Below are 22,890 nucleotides of genomic sequence, written 5' to 3' on the forward strand. Positions count from 1 at the left end.
AACTGTTATGAATACTTCAGACACGCAAGGATATGAAAGAGTCTGATGGGTTGTGTATGGATTGTCTGTATAGCATGAAAATCATCTGGGAAGCTGTCGAATGCCTGCTTTCAGAACCAGTAAAGGAGGACTTTGATCTGGCACAGTGAAGAGGGAATATGCTAATTGCTGGCACTATATGCTAGATTTAGATAGTCCTTTGGGTTTTCCATGGTTTGGATGCCTACATATCGCCTAGAGAAATCTTATTTTAAGTTGCAGTGGAACACAAAATACAGAGAAGACAAGTTCCATATGATTCCAGAACACAGAAATAATTCACAGAGAGCATATCATGGTTCAAGCAGTAACATGCTCCCACCATGGACATCATCTTTTCCATATTACTATGAAGCTCCATTGTTCAAAAGGAAACTGAGAGCAAGATGATCATCATGTATATTACCTCACCATGAATTCACCGACTTCTAATGAGATACCCGCTAAAATATTGAACTACTATTAAGTGGAAGTTATGTCAATAATATCAAAGGAGAATGAATACCCATTTAGGCTCTAATACATGAACTTAAATGCTATACAAACGCCAACGATGGCAGAGTTGCACCGAAACCCCATTAGCTAGTCATTGTTGGAAGCCCTTAAAAATGGGTGAGGCTTTGTAACTTTTATAGCCTTAAACCCATCAAGGACTTCACCTCCACACATCAGAAAACTTTTATGCGCATAGGAGTTCTCTGAGAAATGAAGTTGCCAATCTGTGTACCTCATTAATCCCCATGATTGTTGATTGAAACTGTATCACAAGACCCAGAGGCTGCTTTTCTGAATCTACAATATAACATTTAGGCAATTAAATCGCCTTTATGTGGAGGCCCATTGGCAGGCCAAGAATTTTCTCCCCAGAAAAGAAAAAATCTGGCCATCATTATCAGAGTTGAATTGATGGTAAAAGCAGGGAAAATTTTCATCAAGTTCATTTCTCCTATCTATTTTGTTTTAACTTTTAAATAGATAACACAAAAAAACCTAACTAGTACATCTATTTATTATTGATGGGGAAATCCTCAAAATTCACAGGAGAAAAACTCCACTTATTAGAACAGGATGATAATCATGGATATTCACCTTTAGATGATAAGGCCACAGAGTTTCAGTCCTAAACTGAGAACTTGAAACACTGTTTTCTGCATTGCCATCAAGATTGGTAAGGGGCTCGAAGCCTTTTCTAGCCAAAACTCAACCAGCATTTCTGCAACAGGATGTGTGAAATTATCCAGCTCTGAAAATAAAACAACTCCAATTAAATGAAATATCTCTCCACCTCTCCTTCCTAAGCTTCAGCACCGCAAGGGTGCTTCATCTAGCATTTATGACTGCATCATCCGGTTTGTTCCACCAACATTATGTGTGTGTTCTGCAACTTGTTTGAAGACCTAAGAAGATTGCTGCGATCTTTTTATTTTTCACAGAAGCATTTAGAACAAGGAGGGATCTCCAGATTCTAGTGACCAGGATATTGAATAGGAACAGAACTTTGATGATAAGCAAGGTCTAAAAACTCCTGGCGAATGGGCCCTATGTCCTCTCAGATCACTCCTGAGACTCATCCACCACCTTGGCATTACTACTGGAGGCTCCATCCAACCTTCCCTTCTCTATCCTGAAGTCTGCAGTATTATTTCCAGCATCATTATTCAGAGTTCCACTAGCAGCAGTCCTGCCACGAACCTGTCGAGAAGACTTTGGTGTTGAGTTTTTTTGTTGTAAGGCTTCCGCACCCCTTCTCTTCCTAGTTGTGTTGAAGAATCCGCTTGCAAGAGCCTCCAATGCTTTTGTGGACAATGGGCGGTTCCTTGTACTATGCCTCCTGCCATTCATCATAGACTGCTGTTCTTTACTGTCCTTGCCATCCAAGAGTTTTGGGGGCTCGGGCTGCTGGCTTGTTTCAGGTAGGACAGATGACTCATTTGCACCCAAGTTACCATGGTTAGCCACTGTTTGCATGGTGAGGGATTCATAAACTGCAAGCTCAGGCGGGATACTTGGAAGTACATTCAAGTCAATCAGTTGACGGGGCTCAGGTTTCTCAAGAGATAGTTGTGTTCTTGGACAGCTCTCACCGCGAGTGCCTTCATTGCTCTCATCTGGACTTCCCTTAGCAGAACTACTGGCAGATGATAGATTTTGAGTTAGGACCACTTGAACAACCATTTTCTCACATGCATCAGGTGGGTTTGACCGGCAACAGGACTTCTCTTCCTTTGCCTTGCTGTCAGCAGGTAGTTTTTCAATCTTGCGGCTTGACTCTCCATTCCCACAAACAATTAACCGTGGCCTTTTCGGCACTGGGGCTAAAAGATTTGAATGGACAGACTTCACCTTCTGGCTGAATTCATAGTCTGTGGTCTTCCTCAACTGCTTCTCATTGAATACACTGGCTTTCTGACCTTCATGACTTGCTACTGCTACTGTTGTCAAGCACGGTTCATTAGGAACACCACTATTCAGAATGCTGCTTACATGCTCCGGTGAGTTGGCGCATGCTCCCCGATCAGGTAAATTTTTTTCTGAAACTGAAGCATTAGTTACCTCTGTTTCATCTTCATATTCTTCAGGTGTATTTTGTTCAGTTTCATTAAAAAGAGTAGGGTGAGTGAATATATCTGTAGTGTCAATAGGTAAGCTTTTCAGTGCTATCATCTTTGCTTGTTCTTCTCCATGAACAGAACTAGTATCAACAATTGTAAACTTCATTAGATCTTGATAAGAAGTGGAAGTTCGTGGCTGAAGATAACAATGGCGTTGCTGATTTGACAAATCATCTGTGTCCTCTTCTATCTGTGCATCCCACCTGTATTCTTCTTTGTTTTCACTGCCTTTAGTTGCTTCAATTTCTAGCTCAAGTAGCCCAGGGTCTGAAACAACTTTAGTCAGGATATCGCTGACAGAATCAAAGTAATGGTTTCCTTTCACAAGTTTCTTCCTCGAGAACTTCTTAATGCCAGGTATGAGAAAAACCAAAGGATGCTTTGAACCAGAAGTACCCTGATCATTAGGCTGCTCGGAGTGCCATCCTTTTGCTAAAAGACGGGGCCAAACAGCTTCCCAGAAGAGATCACTAGATCGGGCTTTGCTTAACCGAAAATCTCCAGTAAGAAATTTGATTATCTCCCCGGACGTAAGCAAGGAGCATGCTTTTCCAATTGGTATCTCAGGACGAAGAGAAAAAACACGATGGGTTTTTATAGGTTCCATGGCAATGCCAGTGAGATCTTGCTTCCCTTTGCCAATTCCAACTGCTTCTATAAGCAAATGGATCCCAACTGCATCCTTTAAAACGAATACATATTCTTCAAGCAAAAATTTTCCCTCCCCGTAAGCCCTGGAGACCTGCAACAATGCATAATTTACATGAATTCTGGACTTGGCATTCCTGATATTCCCGATACAAACATAGAAAAATAAATCTACTTGGACAAGTACAGCCTGAGTATCTACTATAGGATGCACATAAATTGCAGCAATCATCAAGTTATAGTGAAGAGCTAAAAAAATAGACCAGTGGAATGCAATTACTGGAATAACAAATGCTTCAGTGCTACATATGTGGCTAATAAAACCTATATCATAGGTCAAGACATAAACATGTTTTTGACAGGGGACTGCATCAGCTTCTAGTTATCATCTCTAATATTTTAAAGCCAAATATCAATCTCCAAGGTGAAGCAACCTTAGTTTATGCAGAAGCAGAACTAAAAACTTAAGCATGACCTTCATCACTTCTTCTATCACCATACAATCAAAATAAAAACTCAGACATACACTTTGGCACTTACTTTTGTCTCGTCTGCTCGTGTGTTAAGAAAGAAAGATTGAAACAGTTTTGGCCCTATCAAGTCAAGATACAGAGCAAGAACTTCTAATTACACCAGTGCAGTCAAGACGGGGTGGCAATTCAATAGTGGCTGTAAAAACTACAAATCATGCAACAGGTGCCAAGACACTTGTTACAAACCAAAAACCTACAAAGCAATATAAATCCAACATAAGTACTAGAGGAAACTTATTTCTGTAGGCTTACAGGGTAGTTCATCAGAAGATGTAAGAGCCTATTTAGTGACCAATAGGAAGCAACAAATATGAATTAAGGCCTTCTCCATTGCAGCTTCACACAAGTGATAACTTGCATGGTCAGTTGAACCACAGAGGCAGAACCACCAGAACTACTTTAAGCAAGCTATTAACAGCTCTTTTAGCAGATCTGAACTCAGTTCCCTTTTGTGAGCCTACTTTTCCTACTCAAGAGGAAGGAGTAGCTCTTTTCTGTAGCCTGTAACCTGAGTCATGCACCAGGCTAAAGTCACTGAAAATAGACCTTTTGAACTAGAAAAATCCCATACAATCTGTTCCAAGTGCAAAAACTCAGACCAAAAGACCTCTGAATTATCAGCCAAAAGAAGCCTATTCCACGGAAACATCCACATAGGTGGAAACCCATTCGGTAACAATAGTTCTGGGACAATGTCAGGATTCCAACTGAACTTTTCCTACAGTTTCCATTGTAGTTACACAACCCTAATGCTCAGTTACATGATACCCTTGTCTAACCAATCTGAAACAGCAGTAACTCAATCATTTAACTCCTTGGGAGCCTCAAAAGAATTAATTACTCCATCTTCATCCAAATTAAAGTTGACAACCATCAGTTTTCACTTCACCTAAATTTGTATGAATGACATCATTAGCTGCAGAGGACAATCTTGTTGACATATATGTCTTCGATGGACAAGAACAAACCACTGCATCAAACCTCCACATCAACTTGTTGGAAATACAATCCTTCAAACTCTAAAATACAGTCATGTTTGGTATACCTAGATTTTGCATTCATCAACCTCAAGACCCCATCTGACTCTCTTGTAAATTATCCAAGAGCATGCTATTTGTGGTTTCCCAACTGCTATTTAACACACAATTGCTTGCTATTGGCAGCAAGGTTATTTACTGCCATGTTGTGAACCTAAGGCTATATTTGGTTTCTGGAAAATTTGAGGGAAAATTCAATGGAAAGAAAATCAGAGGAAATGCAGAAGGAAAATAAAAAAATAGATTTAATATCAATAAAGTATTTTTATATGTTATTTCAAACTGATTTCACTTATTCTAATTTTTTATATAAAGATGAGATAATTTGACAATGCATAAGTTTCTACTTAATTTTAACTATATTTGATTTTCTTTAGCATTTTCCATAATAAAGACAGTTTCAAAAGAAGTCCTAGAGAACACAAGGGAATACGAAACTAAGCCAGAAAATCATAAGCAACTAAAATATCAAGTTTAGCCAAAGATCTGGATTACATGATCGCCTTAAAAAGGTAAGCCAAATTATCAAGGTGAATTTCCCATTATTCCTACTAAACTAACAAGGTTATTAGATGGTCAACCTCTGGAAAGTCCATCACTTGAAAAATAAGGGAATTCGCAAGTATATATCTCTATGGCCAAATTGCCACCAGACCTATCATATTAATCCATAAAGAAAATGGAGTTTTCCAATTCAAAGAGCTGGAAAACAAAAAGAAAAACTCAAAATGTGTGACAATGGGAAAGTACATATTCTCTTTTCTTCGTAGAAGACTGGTTTATTTCTTCTAGTTAGGAGAAAAGGCATAAGCAGAAGGATGGAAGCAAGAACGCCGAAACAAAATTAGGTGCTATATGCTATATTGTTAAGAATTCATTTAAAAACTACTGAAAATAAAAGAATGCCAACAAAATAGAGGAAAGCATACAATTATTAATATTCTGAAAATATAAAGAAAATAGATGAAATATTCTACTGAGACACATTGTAGCATTGATAGCTTGTTCTGTTCATCATAGGTTTATTATCATAATTTGGCTACTCCCTTTATTAATTGGACAAAAAATCACTTGAAGAGTCTCATTTACAAGAGACATATCTCAGGGTAGTGAGATCTAAATTTATGACCTCTATCATTCTTGAAAGTCCAGCATAGTCATCAGAAAAACAACTTATCTGGAAAATCAAAATTTATCTGCTTCAGGAACAGATGAATAAATCAATTATGACACTTACGAAGCAAAAAAGAGAGGTTATAACGTGTAATCTACCTTGCTAATCCCTTGATAGTCAAGTGTTTCAACTATATATTTTTAAAAGTGGTTTGTAACTCTAAAAGACTAAATGATATGAACATGAAGAAAAATCATTGTTGATATTTGATAAAATTGATGTACTTTTAGTATTTAGTATCACATCTATCTAACCATATTTGTTAAGTACAAGAAGCCAAACTTATGAGCATTCATGTAAAAGAGCATCATAGAAATACCTCTACCAGCCTATTTTTGCACTGTTCTGACACCTCAGAAAATAAACGTGAAAGTAACTCTTGTTGCCTCCACCCTGTGAAAATCCTCTGTCCATGTATACACCGCCTACTTTTCATCTTCCGGCACTCTGACCATTGACGGTATGCATCAGATTGATAGAACTCTCCATAATAGAAGGAAAGTATATCACCCATCTTTTTGCTTTCCATGAATCGTTTCACGGGGAGAAAATTTTTTCCAAAGATGTATAGACCAAGGAGAAAACTATTATGTTCAATTTCACTCCAAGATCTGGCAATGGAGCCTGGAAGCAGAGAGCACCCTTTGTGCCTATCAATGGCCATCTTAGCACCTTCAGTTGTAGGTTGAGAGTTAGCCAATCCTCCTACATCTTTCTTCTCATGTAATATGGTATCCAGACGATCAATAAACACTTCTGCATCCAGGCTGCGTGAGGTGATTTGGCTTTCTACACTCTTTACAAATTCTGAATTCCCATTTATATGAACTGCATCAGCTTGACTACCACAGAATTCCAATGCATGCTGTTTGGTGTTTTCAGCTTCATCATGGGGCCATATGACTGGGATGGGTAATCCTAATAGAAAAGAGTCTGAAACATCATCTTTGACCTCTGTTTCAGCTGACTTCAATGTAAGCTGCAAGTGAGTGTATTCTTCTATTAGAGGTGGAATTTTCGCCTGGTACTCTTCTCCAACTCGAGGATGTACCTGTGGATCTCCAAAGCTATCACCTATATCAGAAGAACATGGAGGCGGGAAATGCTTGGCAGATTCATTTTCAACACCATCCATGCTATCCAATTGCATTGAATCCCCCTGCCAAAAATTGAAAAGAAATTTGAGTTCAGAAACCTCAATCTACAAGAATCAAACACCTGAAATATGACAATACTTTGGATAAAATTGTTTATAAAGGGTGTCTCACACCCAATTCCTTTATTCTGAACTTACAAGTGTGAGCAAGCCACATCCCAACCAAATGGACATGATTTGAATTGTTAAGAATAAATAGTTCATCAATAAAAATTGGAGAAATGGGCATGCTTCAATTCCTAGAATCATAGAACACTCACCACATATGCCTTGATCACCAACAAAATTTACTCAAATACCATGGAGGTGTCTGCTAAAGTCAGATTCTTGGTCTATATTTCGTCCCTTAAACAGACTCATATGTCAACTTTTGAGTTCTGATTTCTAGTAAACTCACAGCCCCTATAAATGAAATTAGAAGATGGCTCATCCCCACCAGACTAACTGTGTCATCCAAACAACATCTAGAGAAATGCTGCTTTCAAAGCAAATAAAGTATTGTTATGTAGTTTATTTTATAATGCAGCAAAAATATGGTTCTTCCACAATGTCAGTATGAATGCCAGCACGAATATATAAATGTTCTAACACCAGCCCAAACCAACAATAAATCCATGGTCAAAGAGACAAATTTACAAGCTGTTTAGACAGGAAAGACGCAAAAGAACCTAAGAGGGGTCAGAGAACTTCTCAGACCACAATTTACCAAGTAAATGCTTTTATTTACAAATGGTTGCCGAAATACATGAACAATAAAAGCCAGCAGCAAAATTTACACCAAAAATAGCACTGCCCCATAGAGGCAGTTCCGTACCATCAGAGAAGAGAGCATGTTTCCCACATTTACAATGGAAAATGTAAAATTAACCCATAATTAACCATGGTTCAGGACAAAATTCTCAATTTGCTCCACATAGATTAGTGGGAATTCTCAATCCACACATCTCAGGAAATGCAAATAAGCTTCCATTTACAACACACTCGTTAAAAACAACAAAGCACATAGCTTCAACCTAATTACCAACAAAACGAACCATACCCTGATCCATTTTCAAACCCAAAACCAATATCGAAAGCTGCCACGCATTTTCAAGCATTGAATACATAATCAGAATTAAAACAACACAAAAATTTAAAAAACCCATCAAGAATATTACTCTCAATACACCAAACATCACATAATCTCAAACAAACCAACAGCATTCGAGCTTAAGAAAATCATCCAAACACCACGAATCCATTCTCTATGAGAATTCTCACATAAACCCATTTAATTCCATATATTGACTTCACAAAGAGAGAAAAAAAATCAACTCATCAGTACACTGAACTACTGTTGAAACACTAACAGAAAAATACTTTAAAATATATACAAACAAGAAAGCAGAACATGCAGAGAATGATTGAGAAGAACATTAGCTAACCTCCATGGAAGGACTTGAACGTTAAAACCCACGTGAAAAAGCAAAACTGGGAAAATGGGTTTTCATGGTTATGTATCTATTGACCCCGATTGTCAACTTTTGTTGTGAAAAACAACGAAAAAAAGAATGTGTATAAAAAAAAAAAAAAAAAACAAAAACACCAAATACAGGCGTAGAGAGAGAGAGAGAGACATACAGAGAAAGACACACACAGATGGAGAAGAAGATTACTTCGTATGAGGGACTGGAGCTTTCATGGATACGATGGTTGAATTCTTGAGGACTTGGGAGGAGAGAGAAAGTAGAGAGAGAAAGCTAAGGGAGGAAAATTAAAAATAAAAAAGAAAAATAAATACAAAAAGAAAGAAAAACTCCTTGCAGAGAGGTGAGGAACTGTGAGTAAAATCCACTAATGACGATACTACCCTTGCCTTTGCACCTTTTTCTACCTGTCTTTTTTTGTAATTGTTTGTCAAGTAATGGCTGTAATTGTAATTTTAATCTTTGGATCTGTTTCCGCCGGTGAGCACTAAAATCATGACATTTAGTGCCACGTGAGACAATAGACCTATTTTTATTGTGTTATGTTCTTTTATTTAAATAACAAATATTTACAACATTTAAAATACTAAAATTATATATTCATAAACATAAAAAATTTAATTTTTTTAAATAATATTTGATTTTTTCTATCTTAAAGGATAAATCAAACATATAAAAATTATTTTTCTTAATTTTTTATTTTCTTATTTCTTTATTATTTCTCGAAATTAAACATAAACTAAATAAAATTTTCTTATAAAAAAAATTAAAAATACTTTCCAAAATTACTGTCCAACGCATTTGAAATATGTTTGTCTTAGTATATTAAAAATGCTATTTGATACTAATTTTAAAGGAATATTTTTATTATTTCTAATATTTGAAAGATACAACATTTTAAATATAAAAAAAGTTTTCCAAAATTATCTTACACGAATTCTATATTTAACAATATAAAATGCTACTTCACAAAATCATAATTTACGTTGACTTAAATGCATTATGTTACTCATCTCACATGCATCGTTAGAATGCCAAGGTACAAATTGATGCCACAATATGAAATGTACAAATCTAAGGGCATATTTGAAAGAAAATTTGTAAGGGCCGGGCGTGATATCATAAATAAGTAAGCCTATGAGGTCAATTTATAAATCTTATAAAGTGAAGTACATCATCAATAAATAATAACCAAATCATCCTCAATCCAAATGGATAAATTAAATAAATCATGGATATATAAATACGTGTCTTTTTAAATGTAAAAGTTCTCTTTGCCAGTTGGGTTAGGGTTGGAGTCCGAGCAGAAACGACTTCGTCACCACGCCTGGTAGCGTTAGCCTAGCCCTAGCCCTAGCCCTAATCCTAACCCTAATTTCTGTTTCTTCTTCTCTCTATAGAATGGTGGATATGCAATTTGGGGTTGTGGATTGTTGGATGATCAATAGAGGGAGGGGTTGGAAGAGAGAAGATGAAGGCGACTGTGAGTTCCTGAATTTGGAATTCTCAGCATGTGGATTGGGGTTCCGCTTTGTTCTTGTTCTAGAATTGAGCTGATTTCAGCGCTTCATGCAATTGGTAAGTGAAAGTTCTGGTTCATGATATTTAAATTTGATTATGTTTGTATGTGTGTGGATTTTGTATCTTGAGGAAATGAAGAAATGTAGGGCATTGGTGAAAGTATGCTTATAAGAAGTTTGCATGTATGGTGTTTAATGTATTATCTTTATTCAGATGGTCTTAAGCTTGGTAGAGAAAAGGATTTGTGGAATGTCTGTTAATATGTTGTCAGGAACCCTGTGAATAACTATCTTATAAACTATAGAGAAATGAGTTGGTGGGTTGGCGCCTAGTGATGTACTATACTGGAGCTTGGTGGCTGCAGTGGAAAATGCAGAAGAGTTGGTGAGTGCAATCCTAGGAACGAGGTAAGGGTTCTTAGCTGTGCCCCTAATGGTTGGGGTTAGGGCTTCGTTGAGTTGGGTATGCAAGGTTTGAGAAGAGCAGACCTTTTTCACATTGCATTAGGTGAAATGGTTGCTGAGAATCTATGATTGTGACCGGGAATGAGAATCTATTTTTACTAAGGATTTTCTGTTTGGATGTTGAGGAAGTGGAGGAAATAGTGGAAAATGAGGCTTTTGTGTTTTGTTTAGTTTGGTTGCTAAGAGAGTTGTGGAAAGGAAGAAAAAAATCTTCTTTATTTTGGTTTCATGTAGCTTTCCATCAAATGTCTGGAAATTTTTTGTTTGGTTCCTGAGAAAGTGGGGGAAAGGGAGAGAATTGTTCTAATTCCTTTTTTGTGCAATTTGATTACTGAAACGTGAGATTTTTACAGTTTCCAAGAATGCGAAGGAATGAAGAAAGGCCTGACATTTTCAAATTGACTTTTTCAATAATTTTGATTATTAATTTACTAAAAAATGAAAACTTTCAATTGAGTTATAGAGAAAGTGGAGGGAAACAAAGAAAAATTGCTGCAATAGAGTGTTGCTGGATAGGTTTTTTTCTTGTTCTTGTGAGAGACTGGACATTTGATGGAAGGTTATTTCACGCAATAGTTCCTGATGTGTCCAGATACAAGAATGAGATTTCAAGAACCTTTCTCAATCTGGTTAGCTAGGAATGGAAATAGAATACCCTCCCCATTCTCCCATTCTAGCCAACCAAGCATAGCCTTGATGTCATTCACTAACCCTAGCACCGCATTACGTCCGATCTGACCCACTTTGAGCAAATATTGAGTTGATGTGGTTAGCCGCTTCTATCCAGCAGTCAATTCCATAAAATAATCACTGGTACTAGTTAAGATTGTGAAAAGAAAGTAGATAAATCATGTATGAAGATATCAACCTTGTGCTTCCGTCATCTTCAAATTTTTGGCATCGGAGTAAGAACCATTGATAGATGGAAATGCAATTAGAGAAAATCACAATTAGCAGATGACAACATATAGAAATTGAAAAGCAAAACATTGATGAAATGATTAAGATCTAATCGTCGAACATTGCAAAAATAGTAGATAGAGATCAGAAGAATATGAATAAATTAAAACCTAAAAGACAAAGAATAGATTCAAGGTATACCTTCATCAATTCTCTTATTCTCGAATCTTTAGTTAAATCTCAAACACCTTTCTTTTCCATGAAAGATCTCAGGCTCTCTTGGTTTCCTTTGTTAGATCAGCATTAAGGATTTTCATTGTGCTGCTTCGCCCATTCCTCGTTTGTTCCGCCGCCGAGAGGAATGAGCAAATTATAATGAATGGAAAAAGTGGATTTGCCTTTTTAAGAATGAAAAATAAAATTATTATGAAGGCCTGCGGATTCTTTATATTGTATTTCAAGCCCTGTTTATTCAGAAATTTTATATTTGTGGAGGGAATAGGAAACTAGGTTCTTATATCACTGAACCAAGATTTAGAATTGGACAACAAGTGTGTCCATATTGAACATTGGACAAACAGAATACTGAACCAAAAGTAGGGTCCGATAAAAAAACTGCCACCATACTTTTTGGACACATCCACATTTATATATATATTCCAATATGGATTAGAAATGCAGTGAACATGTAAGGATTCAAATGTTTTTTCTCAATCTTTATCTACCTATGAACTCCTTAGCTAGTTGAAAAATAAAAGAAGTAGTTTAAACAAGGGTTATACATTATTGTGTCTTCTGTTTGGCAATGGCTTGAAATTTTTTATGAAGTTGCATATATTTGATGAATAGGCTTAAATTTGATGAATAAATTGCATATATTGGAGGCTAATAGGCTGACAAATGTGGTAAGATAATAATGTTGAGCCAAAGAAGGGAAGGGGTGTTGACACTGCACTAAACCTTGTGGAAACAAGGACCTCAACTCTTTCTCATTGAAACAAAAGCACAAAAAAATGATAAACAGAAGTGTAAGTTGCCAATACATACCCTTTTATTGGTAACATAAATGGAAGATCTAATCTTCATTGAATGTTTATGATGTAGAAGCTTAAAACAACCTATTGTAAATAATTATTTTACATTCTAGTGATTTTTAGAGTTGATTAAGGAAATATCATTATGATGATAATGGTAAGAATTTTGATTATTTGTTCCATTGATATTGCATTTATACAAGTCTACACAGCTTATGAATAAACTAGATCTATGGTGGAAAAGGTTGCCCCATTTGCCCTATTTTAAAGCAATTGAAAGCACGGAAATTATAGAAACTTGAAGGGCACGAATTATTGAAGTTAAAGTAACGTGCTAATTGAGATCTAAGTTCTAACTTCTGGCAGATGGATATGCCAACACTGGAATATAGCGCCTAAGTTTGAAAGATAACTTGACAACATGACTCATGGAGGCATTCCAAGGATCATTATATTCAATTTTACATAAGATTTAAAAGTACAATCCATCCACTTGATTGGTATCAATTACAAAAAATGGGGCTATGAGTTAACAAAAATAAGGCATTAAGTCCAGGTGGAAGATGCCTTCATCAAATCTCTGTATGCTTGATCTGAAGATTCTCTTGAGGAAGGGAGTTTGCCAATCCTAGATTTCATTAATAGGTTGGAGTGGCCTATTTAGACTTACCGAACTCAAGTACACAGGACCAGTCACAGATCCACCTGATTTGTGCCTACTTTTTGTAAGAGGTTGGTTTTACCTCACACCTCCCTTGTCTCCACTCAAGTCTCTGCTTGACCATGTGCCCTCCTCTATGCAGGCGCCCCATCTTATCAAATCCAAGTCTTCCTTTGATCAGCTAATCAAGTCCAATTCAAGCCCTCATCTCCAAACGCATCAACACTCAACCTTGTCCTCCAAATAAGGTGTTCAGCCCCTGCTAATACATACAGATTCAACCTTGTATATCCACAATGCACTGGTACTCAACTGCAGTTGAGATTTTCCACAACCTTTGTAACCCCTTTCAAATCTGGTTGCACAGCCACAGCTACTTAAATTCACAGACCAAAACAGCAGCAACTTTGTTTGTTGTATTGGGTCAATTAATCATCTTGATTATTTAATTAAAGTTTTGACGCTCAGCTCTTCAATGCTCCATATGATCTTCAAATAATCCTCTCTCAGTTCTTGAGATGAAGATCAGCAATCTCATCTCAGTAGCAACATCACCTCTTGTTTTCAATCTTCCAAATCTGATACAGAGGTGTCTTCAAAACAACAACTGAAATTCCTTTATGCTCTTTCCGAAACTAATTTTAAAAACGATAAAGATCAGCTCACAAAATCTCTAGTCACTCTCTTCAAATCAGCATTGTGGATTCTCAAATCTAAATTAGACAACTATTTTAAATATACGCTCACAAAATCTCTAGTCATTCTCTTAAAATTGGCAGTGGATTCTCCAGAACTGAGTCAGAATTCTCTTTCAACTAAAACTCATTTGTATCTTTTAATCCACCGTGGGAGCTCTTCAGTGAACTTCAAATATGAGAAGAAGAAGAAAAAGTGGAGAATCAATCTCCATAATCTCAAGAACTTGATAGCACATCCTAAAAATCCCCCAAACCTGATCTGAGATTTTTTTTCTTCACTTTTGATTCTGAAATTTCAATCCTCAATTTGCAGCTCTTCAATGAATCTTCAAGGCTTGAAGAACACTCATTAAACTCTCTTAAGGATGAGGAAGAATTTCAGGTAAGATTTCAAATTCCCTCCCAAAGCTCTCTCAGAACTTAGTTGAAAATGGATGGCAGCTGTGAGTTTTCCAAGCACTTCTTTGATGATCTAGAGCCACCATAGGCTTTTTCAGTTGGATATGACAAAGGACATGTGGCACCATCTAATTGGATTCTTAAAATTCAAATCTCGAAGTCCCTAAGCCCACAACAAACTTGGAACAGCATAACAACCTCATTGCAGTGTTTCCTGTGTATACAAGCTCATAACAGCCTTTCCCGTGTGCACTCAGTATTTGCAGAATCTGATGCCCTAGGGGCATTGTGCAGTTAATGCGCTCGTCCTGAGGACAAAAATGTGGTTGCACATTTTCCAGGCAAGGAACAAGGCTAATTTTGCTCATCAATGGCCCATCAGTCCTCTCTACTCATGCTTGGCACTTTTTGGCCTGCTAAATCCTGTTTTTGCATGTTCTTGTAACCTCCATATCTTGAGCATTTCTCCACCAATTTTCCTGATTCTTTGTCCATTATCTCGATCATCTTTTCAATTATTAGCATATTTTTGGACTTCTAAATGCCACTAAAGCATCACTCAAACATAGCTCAATCTTCAAGTACTTTTCTGGCATGGTGGTGATCCAACTTGGAGGTCATCAACACAAGGTCTTCAATAACTCTTCAAAGCCACTTCTAACACACAAGATGACTCACAACTTTCTAACTTATCATGAGACTTTGACATGAAATATGCCAAAACTCACTTCATACATTTACAGATAGCTTTACTCCAAACATAGTGGCTGACACAGACATTGTCAGATATGCTGCTATTTGTCTGGAGTGATTTGCTGCTTTTTTATGGTTGACCAGATTGGAGCAGAGAGGCAGTAAAATATATATGTTTTTGAGAGATGTTCAATTGATTGTGGGAACTATGGTCGTTTAGAAAGCATTAAGTAGGAGTATTCCAGGTTAATGTTTTGAACTGTATCAAAAATGAATTAAATGGTTTGCTTTCTACCATAAGTATTTTGACAATTTTGCTTTGGGGTTTGGGGATACTGCCCTTTCCTTTTTATCATTCTTTTTTGGGGTTGGTCAGGGTGGTGTTTGGTAAAGATTGATCTGCACTTAGATTTGGTGTGGGTAACAATGGCTCTAATTCAGTGCTACATTTTAGCAAGATAATTGCAGTCAAGAGGTTTGTTTTGATAGTAAGGACTGTTGAATTGATACTCGCGGTAGAAAGGATTTGACTTGTACTCATAGATTGATTTGCAATGCAACAACCTTTATTATGTTTGGTCGTTGTATTTGGTGAAGGGTTGTTATTTTGGGGGTTGTTGTAGTTTGTTTGGGTTGTATTTTGTGAAGATAGGTCTGCACTTCAATCTGGTACAGGGATTGCAATGACTATAGTTCTAGAGGCTTCTTCTGATGAGTTAATTGCACTCAGGGGCTTGGTTTGTGTGTGAGTTATATGTTGAATTACTTTAATTTTTGTAACTGAAGGACTTGACTCATACAATTAGATTGGCCTCCAGTGTGATGTCTTTTATCTTGTTTTAGGATTTGGTTTTGAGACGCTGAGTGGAAGGGTGACTATGGCGGACTGTATTTTGTTTGCAAGAACAGATATCAGTGGCTGCGGAGGAATGGTTATGCTGTTACAGATACATGAAATGCAAAAGAATTATCTCTGGAATCAGGGAGGTGGTTTTTCTTTCTGAACTTTTTGAGACAGCATCTCTACTTTTGTTGTTTCTGTAATGTTACATTTTTTACTTTAAAGGTTTATCCTTTCTTTCTCTTCTAAATTGACTCGGTTCCATATGTGGCCAAAGGTGTTGAGGCCACCTGACTGCCTTTACACCTTCGCGTCATATGTAGCCCAAGGTGTCAAAACCACCCCTCTGTCTTTACACCGTAACTTCCATGGGGCCGTACAATATTCTGGTTCATTCTTTTACATTGAAAAGACACAGGAAATAAGATATCATGTTTGATCTGATGAACACTCTGTAGATTGGGTGGGCTCTGTATGAGTGAGGGAGCACCTTTTTTTATTTCCCCTTTGTCAGGCTATACCTTTTGTTTATCCCTTTGTATACAGCCTGTGTACCTTGCTGTATAGCTCCTTTCACTAATATACAGATATCTTATCTTTGTTTATCAAAATTCTGATGGAAACTCTGCATTTGTTATTATTCCTTCCCTGTTCTTTTCTTTGAAAAATGATTGGCTAGCAAGATCATAAGTTTCTTATTCTGAAAGATGTGGTGATTTATATTTTCATCCCAAGTGTTATGATTTTCAATCTCCAATTTCACATAAGCTTGTTACCCCAAAACTTGCAGCTTCATAGTCTTTTTCATTTGTTTTCGTCTCGCAGCATTTTTTAGCTTCATCTACTCTCAAATGTGTGTAAACCTTTATTTTTTGCATCTGATTGTTATTTATTTTTGTTTTTCCCTGACAAATATTTTGATCAAATGTAAATTCTGTAAGCAACACATACAATCAAATCTCTGCTCTGGTAGTGGGATCAGGTGTTAATTTTTTGTCTGAAGCTTTTTGTTTTCTTGTTAATTAATTGAGACAATTCTTGATTCAATTTTGATGGATAGCCAACCACAAAGGCAACTCCTAAATCCTGTTGAGAAGTTTGCCATCAGTTCACAAGAGTCAACATGGAAGCATAGTCCATGAAGTGGAGCAGTTTGAGCATGCTGATAAACTAACCTCATGGCTTTTTTGGAAAGTAAAGACATATTACTCGATTTCTTGAAAATATAAGGTATCTATAATTGCTACTGCTATTACTGAGTCCTCTGTATCATTACATGCTTTGTCTTTTGTATGTGTCCATTACCAGTACTCATCTCAGGCTTTCCTTGCCTATTTTCATCATCTACAGGTGCTCTTCCTTTTCACATGAAAAACTTAGTGTGCTCATGAAGTAACATGCTCTTCTTTATCTTGGGTTTCAATGGCACGCCAAGTCTACCCAGGTAGTACTGTAAAATATAATAAACCATCAGATATTGGGATGGAAAGAGACAACAGAAGCCTGACAAAAGATCTGCGGTTCTTATTTCTTGGTGGTTTTGGGGGAGAAAGTATGAGCCTATATGCTTCCATCTCTTTGAGGTTATTACCAATGAACTTGAGAAGCCTTCTCATCATATGGGGATAATGAAGCAAAAGGGCATGGATGTTTATGTGAAGTAAGTTATTGATTGGTTGGAGGATGTGGAGCGACTTATGTTAATGACATGCAGAAAACACTTTTGATGTTGACATTCTCAACATTGTTATAGGAAAGTTTTTACTTCATCTGCTTTCAAGGATATGTTTATGGAAGCAAAACTCACGAGGAAAAGGGTGTTACTCTTTAAACATATATGTGTAAATTCCATGTAAGTTCTTTTGTATCTCTCCAATCAGCAAGATGTTTCTTAGTTCTAACTAGCGGTGAATGAAGAGGATGGCCAACCCCAACGCAATTTGGATCTTTCATCTTTGTTGTAGGGTGGGCCTATCCCATAAACATAACCCCATGTTGGTTCTGTTTAAATTTCCTCTAAAGAAGAGGGGATTGAAAAAAAAATGCTTGGTTTGATTGCTTTAGTAGTATTTCTTTGTCAGGGACATTTGATTTAAATAAAATTCCATCTTATGGTTAGTTCAACTGTTTACTTATGTTAATATGACATGATTTTGTTGGGAAATTAATGATCTTTGTAGGGTCTGGGGTTTAAGGAGACACAGTACAGTTTGTAAGTTAAGGCCTATGATATCCTAACTGAAGAAACCTCATCAGGGTACCTTGTAAAAACCTTCATTATTTTGAACCAATATAAAATATTATTGTGATGGATATATGAAAGGGATTCAGGTAGTTTAAATTTCTAGGGTTTTAGATGGCCCCACTTTAGATTCAATGATAATCATGCTGACATGTTCTGCTTTAATTTCTATGTTATTTTGCTTCCATTGTTCTATAAATCCATTCGGTTTGTTTTGTTATGGTTGTCATTCACATCTGATTATGCCCATATGACTTGCTGATTTGAAATGCTGCTCTATTAAAATAAATCTTGTGTGCGTGTCAAAGGTCTTAATCTCCGAGTCCTTTAGAACTGTAAAAGAATAATTTAAAAGGCCAAAGCATCCATTAAGGTGTGTTCAAGTGGCATAAAGAATAAAAGCCATACAAAACATGTATTCCAAAAGCAGATAAATTTAGTTATGACATACTAAACTGGGTTAAAGAAAAAGACTAAACAATGTGGAAGATAATGCTAACAAAGGCAATCTTTCTAATCTTTGACATGTAAGACTTTTAGCATTGGCCCAAAACCTATTATACCAAGCCTTAGATTTAGGAAATCTAGATCAGATCATATGAGATGCCCACTATTGTATGGCATGGGGTGAGTGGGATGGGGGAAGGAATCTCAACAAAGTTGGGAAGGTGGCCTCTAAGTTCCTCCAAGGACTTTGATGATCAGAAACTAAAATATAGGCCTGTTCATTAAGTCCCTTTCATGAATCAAGTACCATCACCCACTTGCTTAATTACTTTCTTTATTAGCTTTGTTGTGAAGGGAATCCTTGTTTTTAGTCCCAACCCTAGACGTGTCAAACTTGGGGGTGGGGTTGTGGGAAGTCATCCACAATCTCTTTGTCTACAATTGTTCCTAGTCTCACAATCATAACATGCCACGTGACAATTTGTGGGGGTGGGGGGGTGGGGCCACAGAATTACCAACCTTATCTTCCAAAATGACAGAACTGCCCCAAGCATGCCACATGCAGTGATGCTATTGACTGCTGGATCAGTGGATCACATTATTGTGTGGAACCCAGCCTGGTGGTTCTGTCCTGGTTTATATCACAAGGGTGTACTAATACCCAAACCAAGAAATATTAGCATATCCATAAACTTTAAGTTTTTAAAAAATGGGCATGCAATGGCAAGGTTATGAGACCCATAAGTGTGTCTTTTCTATTGTTTTTCTTCTCTTGCTTTTGTTCATCTCCCTGATAAACAGAGTAAAAGTTGTATTTGTTTACTTGAACATGGACCACACACCATGTTCTCTACACAGTGGCTTCACACATAGAAGTACAGCAGGACTAAAAAGGATTGGCTAGTCGAGCAGGGACCTTTTGCGCTTAGCGATAAACTTTGGAACATACATCAAGATAACGCTAATATAAAATCTGGGGTGGGATATATTCTCTTTCAATGTAAAAACATTAAAGGTGGGATTTGAGAATAAGTTAAAAAAAAAAAAAAAGAAAGGAGGAAAGATAGGTATATGAAATTTTCCTGAAGATTGATTCACATTCTTTGGCATTCTTCCCCTTAAAATATTTCCATCTGTAGGAGAGGGACCAAGGCCTATTGTTATTATATTCTATTATTTTTTAATCTGCTAGTAATCGTTGTTAAAGAAAGTTGCCTCATTTAGTAACTTAACGGGCAACATTCTCATCAATTTGTGGATTTGCTTGTGAAGTTGGTGCATGTGGTCCTAATACAGGCGGCAAGCTAATCCTTTACTGATAATATTATACTGACCACCTATGCATATAGGAACTTTATTTTTTAATTTTTTTTTATTGGATGGATTTAGACAAAAGCCACCCAATAATTAACCATCCAAACCCATTCCCTAGAACTAGTCTTTATAGGAAATGATGTTGTTTGTATTTATGATTGGATACACTTGATACTTTTGTGGTAAAAATTCATGGCAAGGATGAAGAACTTCTGTGACTTTTTGCCGCTTAATGTTTGTTCTGGTGTAAATTTAAAGTTATAAACCCTCAAAAGAATCGAGTCAAATTTCAGTAGAGGGTATGGTATCAAATAGTTCCTCACTTTTTCATTGTTTTTCTTGGAACCTTTGATTTGCCAGATTATCATATACATGATATTGAAGCCTATGGACCTCTAACTAATGCCAGCTTACTTAAGCAAGACAAATCTTAGTTGATAAAAAATTGCACATTCTAGCCGACACTTTAGTAGACAATCTAAAATGAACTACAAGGAGTCATTTTCACAAAGTTAGAGTGAGGGGGGGAATGTATTAAGGCATAATCATGAATAGGACAAGTAAACTAATACACACCAAATAATTAGTTCACCTGATTCACAACCAACTCGGCCATGAACCGACTGCCAAATGTCGAGATTATGTAAGCTATAAGATCACAATCTTCAGGCAAATGGGCATTATTTAATTTACTAGGTGATCCAGAGTTTCAGGACTAGGCCATGACCTTTCTAATTTTAATTGGAAAGCGAAATGCTTTGCCTTTGTATAGAGTGACATAATCTCATGTAAAAACCTCAGTATTAGGTAATCCAACACTAGGGTTTCTAATCAATGGTTAGCAGGTTCTTTTTAGGTATAGTTTTGGTTGTGTTTAGGGTTCTATCAGCACACGTGCACATATATAGTCCACAAGTTTCATACTAATGTTATTATTTTAAACATTCTTAGTTGGAGCTTATCAAGAGAATTAAAGATTAAAGACCAAATGGGGGGACCATTTGGACTATAATTGAGCTAGTTGTGTCTTTTCTTAAAGCTTTTTAGGGTTTAGATTGCTTCCACAAACCCCCTAAGCATCCATGGTTACCTAAGAAAAGGAACCTAACTCATGCCAACAATGGAAATTGCCTGCCATTGTGTCCCTCATTGACAATGACCAGGTTGGCGTCATGACTCGCCACGTAATGTTGTCGAACCTTTGCCATGGACATGGTGCATATACATATAGACATGCACATACACATGTGTGTAACGTCTATATAGCAGCGACGACGTGTCTGTGTTTGACAGGATCAAGTTTCTCTTTATAGATCAAGATGGTTGATGATATAGGTACTAATGCAGATAGAGACTATGATCATAAGTATAATTATGCAGGTGGTAGCAGTGTTTCGGCTGAGGATGGGATCATCAAGGAACAAGATCGATTGCTGCCGATCGCCAATGTTGGACGGATCATGAAGCAGATCCTGCCACCTAATGCAAAAATCTCCAAGGAAGCAAAAGAAACCATGCAAGAATGTGTCTCGGAGTTCATTAGCTTTGTGACTGGAGAAGCATCTGACAAGTGTCACAAGGAGAAGCGCAAGACTGTCAATGGGGACGACATTTGTTGGGCTTTGGGAACTTTAGGGTTTGATGACTATGCTGAACCGCTTAAAAGGTATTTGCATAGATATAGGGAGTTAGAAGGTGAGAAAGCTAACCAGAGTAAGGCTAGTGAAGAAAATGATGAACCTTCAAATTATAGAGGTGAACCACCAATGAAGCATACAGTTTCACCTGCTCCACTGAAGTTCAATGTGCTTGAGAGGAGTAATAGCTCTCTTTCCAAGCGACTTTAGGGGCTTTAGGAGCTTTGATGAAATCATCATCAAGATTATAATTTCTACTTGTAAATTATGATCTTGATGATGATGATGTGATGATATATGTTGTTGGTGATGAAAATGGCCATTCCCTTTTGGGGGTGGGAGGAGTATTTGTCTGTTTTCCTTTGTACGGGTTTAGAAATCTTGGGCTTGTTTTTGCTCGACTGTTTTTAGCTTAAGGATCATGTGAAAATTGTGTCAAGCGCTAATCCTTGTATCTTCTGCTTCAAATTATGAGGTCTGTTCACTGTTGGAGGTAGTTTTACAGAATAATATGATGATATTTGTATCTTGGTTTGCGATTCGGAATTTAAGCATGACATCTAGGGCTTGGTTTGAGCTTAATAATGCATTTTACTAATTCGTTTCCCTTGATTTTTGATCTTTCAACTATATTAAGTAGGAGTTTAAGATGAATTGGATGATTCGCTCTTAGCCTTCTTTCACACTAGAGTACTGACAATCACGAAACCACTCACCCCAATCTTCAACACTAATTACAACAATATTGAAACATATTCACTGGACATAATGCATCTTAAATTTGATTAACATAGGATTAATGATTAGGGTTTTGCAATTCGTTAGTTTAGCTGGTCTCTGCTTATTTCTTGTCAATGATTATTTAGGTTTATCTTGCTCTAGGAACATCTTCCTGCTGTGAATGCTGATGATTAATTAGACCTATAAAAAAAATGATTGATGGGGTAATTAGATTCCTGGGGTTTTGTTGAATCTTTTGTCAAGCCTTTTATGTAGAATGCTCATCATCAGTTCCAATTCATTTTCTTCTACCCCATGAGTGTTTTAGCAGTTTGAACTTACTACCTTGACTCCTTGCTCAAGCATACACCAAGCATGAGTGTGAGCCTCCAGGTATCCATCAACACTTGTGATATTCCAAGTTGCCCTAAAGGTGTCCAGAATTAGGGTTTTCTTCCAAAACCCTAGATCCAGGGACCACAGTTTAAGTGGCTCTACATTACATGGTTTGTCATGAAAAACCCCATCAAGGTCTCGGTCATGTTGACATCTCCTATATTCAAATAACTTGGATCATCTTCCCACAAGTGAGGATGACTCCAATGTCTAGATCATTGGAGGTTTTGTGCAGAGATTCTTGGCTGAAAGAGACAA

At 36.9% G+C, this 22,890-nt stretch overlaps 2 protein-coding genes and 1 long non-coding RNA gene across 7 annotated transcripts; 2 read left to right on the forward strand and 1 right to left on the reverse strand.

Moving 5' to 3' along the window:
* Window positions 1–1,013: 1,013 nt before the first annotated feature.
* On the reverse strand, window positions 1,014–11,923 carry LOC104879764 (uncharacterized). Of its 4 annotated transcripts, none has more exons than XM_010653745.3 (3): window positions 11,752–11,923; window positions 6,363–7,202; window positions 1,014–3,393 (listed from the first exon to the last, which is right to left on the reverse strand). In XM_010653745.3, the coding sequence occupies exons 1-3, from the start codon at window positions 11,755–11,757 to the stop codon at window positions 1,594–1,596; spliced, it is 2,646 nt and encodes an 881-aa protein (XP_010652047.1). In that variant the 5' UTR covers window positions 11,758–11,923; the 3' UTR covers window positions 1,014–1,593. The 4 variants fall into 4 exon arrangements, with proteins under 4 accessions (XP_010652047.1, XP_019076892.1, XP_010652049.1 ...); XM_019221347.2 differs by lacking the exon at window positions 11,752–11,923 and adding an exon at window positions 8,855–8,992; XM_010653747.3 differs by lacking the exon at window positions 11,752–11,923 and adding an exon at window positions 8,820–8,992.
* On the forward strand, window positions 9,914–18,000 carry LOC104879765 (uncharacterized). 2 transcript variants are annotated; one of them, XR_786158.3, is made up of 4 exons: window positions 9,916–10,243; window positions 15,879–16,022; window positions 16,937–17,106; window positions 17,227–18,000. It is a non-coding gene; the product is annotated as an uncharacterized LOC104879765 (long non-coding RNA). The 2 variants fall into 2 exon arrangements; XR_786157.3 differs by having other exon boundaries at window positions 9,914–10,243; window positions 15,879–17,106.
* A 2,693-nt stretch (window positions 18,001–20,693) lies between these two features.
* On the forward strand, window positions 20,694–22,053 carry LOC104879763 (nuclear transcription factor Y subunit B-5). Its single transcript, XM_010653744.3, has one exon. The coding sequence runs from the start codon at window positions 21,199–21,201 to the stop codon at window positions 21,724–21,726; it is 528 nt and encodes a 175-aa protein (XP_010652046.1). The 5' UTR covers window positions 20,694–21,198; the 3' UTR covers window positions 21,727–22,053.
* Window positions 22,054–22,890: the final 837 nt, after the last annotated feature.

Source organism: Vitis vinifera, chromosome 7, assembly GCF_030704535.1.
Source record: "Vitis vinifera cultivar Pinot Noir 40024 chromosome 7, ASM3070453v1".
NCBI classification, from domain to species: Eukaryota; Viridiplantae; Streptophyta; class Magnoliopsida; order Vitales; family Vitaceae; genus Vitis; species Vitis vinifera.

Bases quoted from the DNA above. Each gene is read 5' to 3' on its own strand.
- LOC104879763 (XM_010653744.3), top strand. From the start codon at position 21,199: ATGGTTGATGATATAGGTACTAATGCAGATAGAGACTATGATCATAAG.
- LOC104879764 (XM_010653745.3), bottom strand. The intron at 3,394-6,362 runs GTATTTCTATGA...GCATTGTTGCAG, and splicing joins GCAAAAATAGGCTGGTAGAG to GTCTCCAGGGCTTACGGGGA.